General features: G+C 45.6%; 1 protein-coding gene across 1 annotated transcript; it reads right to left on the bottom strand.

The window, feature by feature from the left end:
* Positions 1-664: 664 nt before the first annotated feature.
* Positions 665-1636, bottom strand: LOC124656422 (probable WRKY transcription factor 32). The gene is made up of 3 exons (XM_047195172.1): positions 1443-1636; positions 1226-1333; positions 665-1127 (listed from the first exon to the last, which is right to left on the bottom strand). The coding sequence occupies exons 1-3, from the start codon at positions 1634-1636 to the stop codon at positions 665-667; spliced, it is 765 nt and encodes a 254-aa protein (XP_047051128.1).
* Between the last annotated feature and the right edge of the window lie 937 nt (positions 1637-2573).

Here is a 2573-nt window from a genome sequence, read left to right as displayed (position 1 = left end):
TTAAGAGCCAAGAAGTACCCATAAATATTTAAGAAAAATAATTGCATCCTGTTTTGATCCATGTTTGAAATTGTTCAAACTTGTTTCCCACCCTTCTAATTTGGTTCGTACTTTGGGGTGGATTGACGGCTGCCTGCATATCATTATATATGGTATCAGAGACTAGAGGTATTGATTTCAAGACTCAATTAGCATACTTTTTTTAATAAAAGTAATTGCAGCATAGGATTGATCCCACATCCTAAAATAAGAAATATCCTACATGTATACTAGATGTGAATGGGGTTAAAATACATTATTGCTCGTCGATCTTCACCATGATGAAATGGCCAGTCCATCCTATTTGAGAGGAAAGTCTCTAGTTCAAGACTCAACCATCCACTTCTAATAAGACCCATGCAATATTGCATATACTTCTCCATTCGTTCAGACTTTTGAGTGAGTTGCCCGGAGCATGAAAGTCATAATTCAATATGGTTATGCACCAAATATACAAAAATTGCAAACTACTTATTGTCAAAAAAAATGCAAACTACTTTTTTGCATATAATAATGTCCGTCGAACAAAAAAATCCCATCCAAAATATCGCAAGCAACCATTGCTCTTACAGACAATTTAAGATATGATTCCATAACTTTGTTCCACATGATTCAAGTTTTATTTTTACCAATATCCATTCTTTAGGAGGTCATGCCCATGTGCATCTATTGCCCAATCCGTGTCCAAATCAAAAGGTGAAAATGCACCCACGTCATAGAGCTGATCATATGTGTTGACCTCTGCATTTGCCAGGTCTGGCGCCATGTCCAGCAGCTTGCAACTGCTCTCGACGGACGCTGTCCGTTGGTGGTGGTCAACTACAACCGAAGTGCAGGTCACCGAAATGTTGCTGCACTGGCTGTCGCTCGGTGAGAGCTCGCCGGCGCCGCCGCCACTGCTACAGCCTATGCTCTCTCTCTTGACGATGGCGGCGGTGTCATTACCGGTCGGCTTGCAGGTGTGTTGGCCGAAGTAGACGACGGTGTACATGGCGGGGTCATCGGTGCCGGCACAATCTTGGTACTGCTGCACTGTTTTTGTTGCTCCGCAGTCCTGTTCTTGCTTGTAGGTGCATTTGTAGTAACTCCTGCTCAGTCCAATATAATTCATATCATTCATCGTCAAGGGCCAACTTTTGCAATCTGATTAACTGATGCACCCAATGAAAACTATATGTATATGTACCTCGGGTGATTTGCGTTGTTGATGAGCTTTTGCCCATACTTCCTCCACTGGTGGCCGTCGTAGTGAGGAACAGGCGTTTCAAGTGTCACAGAGTCATCGGCTGATCTCCTGCTCAATTAAATCATCAATTAAGCATGCAATGATTATGATGGATCCATCAATTGACTATTCTCTAATCAATACACAAATAATGCAGTGTTCTCCATTCCTTAATTACCTTCTCTTGCGCTGCTGTCGATTGGCCTTGGCATTGTCGCCGCCGTCGCCGGAGAAGATCTTCTTGACTCTCCTCTTGTCATCCACCACCACCTGCGGCGGCGGGGGCGCGTCGGCAGCTCGAGATTGCTCGAGCCGAAGGAGCTTGAGCTCGGCTATAGCCTTGGCCGAGCAGTCTAGTATGCTATCGAACATCTGTGCGACGACCTCAGCTGGGTCGCCACCGGCAAGTTGAAGCGCCGGCAGCACGACGGCCCGCAGCTGCGTCACCAGGGACTGCTCCCTGGCCATCTCCCTTAACGCCGCCGCCGAACGGTTGTCCTTGTCGCAGACAAGCGTCGACGAGCTGCTGTTCTTGCTGTGCTTCATCTCTGTGAAGTCTCAACTAATGCTCCTCTCCTGGATCTGAGAGTCAGATTAGGAAGCTTATAGCGACTCCAAAGGTTTAGTAGTCCTATATATGGGGACAAAACCGCGTAAACTATAATGGGCAGGACTGCAGGAGGGGATCGATCAATATACAATCGCCAACTTGCACATAAAATTGTCTCCTAACTAATACACACTCGGCTACATGCATGTGTACGCAGGAGGGGATCGATCAAGCACATGGGATAATTCAGATGAGACCTAAATTAGACTGTGGAATACATCGGTAGCATCAGCATGAAAGCATGGTTAATGTCGTCTTGTGCTCACCAGTTACCCTATGATGATCAAATCAAGCACGTGCGTGTACACTTCTACGCCAAGACCACGAATGAATAAAGTTACGTCGATCACGTCAGGCTGTGAGAGGCAGGCTCATCGGCTCATGTCACCACAATCTCGATCGTCACCCCCAAATGTGGCCATGCTGCAGACTGAAGTAAAATGGTAAATTAGGACTCCCCTCAGTCGTCTGCAAAGGCATATCTTTTTCATGCCTGCAAGCGTGTGTGCGCAAATTAATTGGAATTGTATTTTGGAGTGTACTGCATCTCTAACACGTTTATATGCTCCTTCCTTGTTCCTTCCCATTGATCGATGGTCATATCATTATCAAGCTCAGAGACTGAGCTAGCCGAGAGTGAAGTTCAACTAGACGATACGAAATAGACAGGAAACGTAGTTAAAGAGGAATAAAAGAGGG

This window comes from Lolium rigidum, chromosome 5, assembly GCF_022539505.1.
Source record: "Lolium rigidum isolate FL_2022 chromosome 5, APGP_CSIRO_Lrig_0.1, whole genome shotgun sequence".
Lineage (NCBI taxonomy): Eukaryota > Viridiplantae > Streptophyta > Magnoliopsida > Poales > Poaceae > Lolium > Lolium rigidum.
Note: the sequence above shows the minus strand (reverse complement) of the source record. Positions and strands in the feature narration are given on the sequence as shown.

Bases quoted from the DNA above. Each gene is read 5' to 3' on its own strand.
- LOC124656422 (XM_047195172.1), bottom strand. From the start codon at position 1,636: ATGTTCGATAGCATACTAGACTGCTCGGCCAAGGCTATAGCCGAGCTC. The intron at 1,334-1,442 runs GTAATTAAGGAA...TTAATTGAGCAG, and splicing joins CGACAGCAGCGCAAGAGAAG to GAGATCAGCCGATGACTCTG. The intron at 1,128-1,225 runs GTACATATACAT...TGGACTGAGCAG, and splicing joins AACAACGCAAATCACCCGAG to GAGTTACTACAAATGCACCT.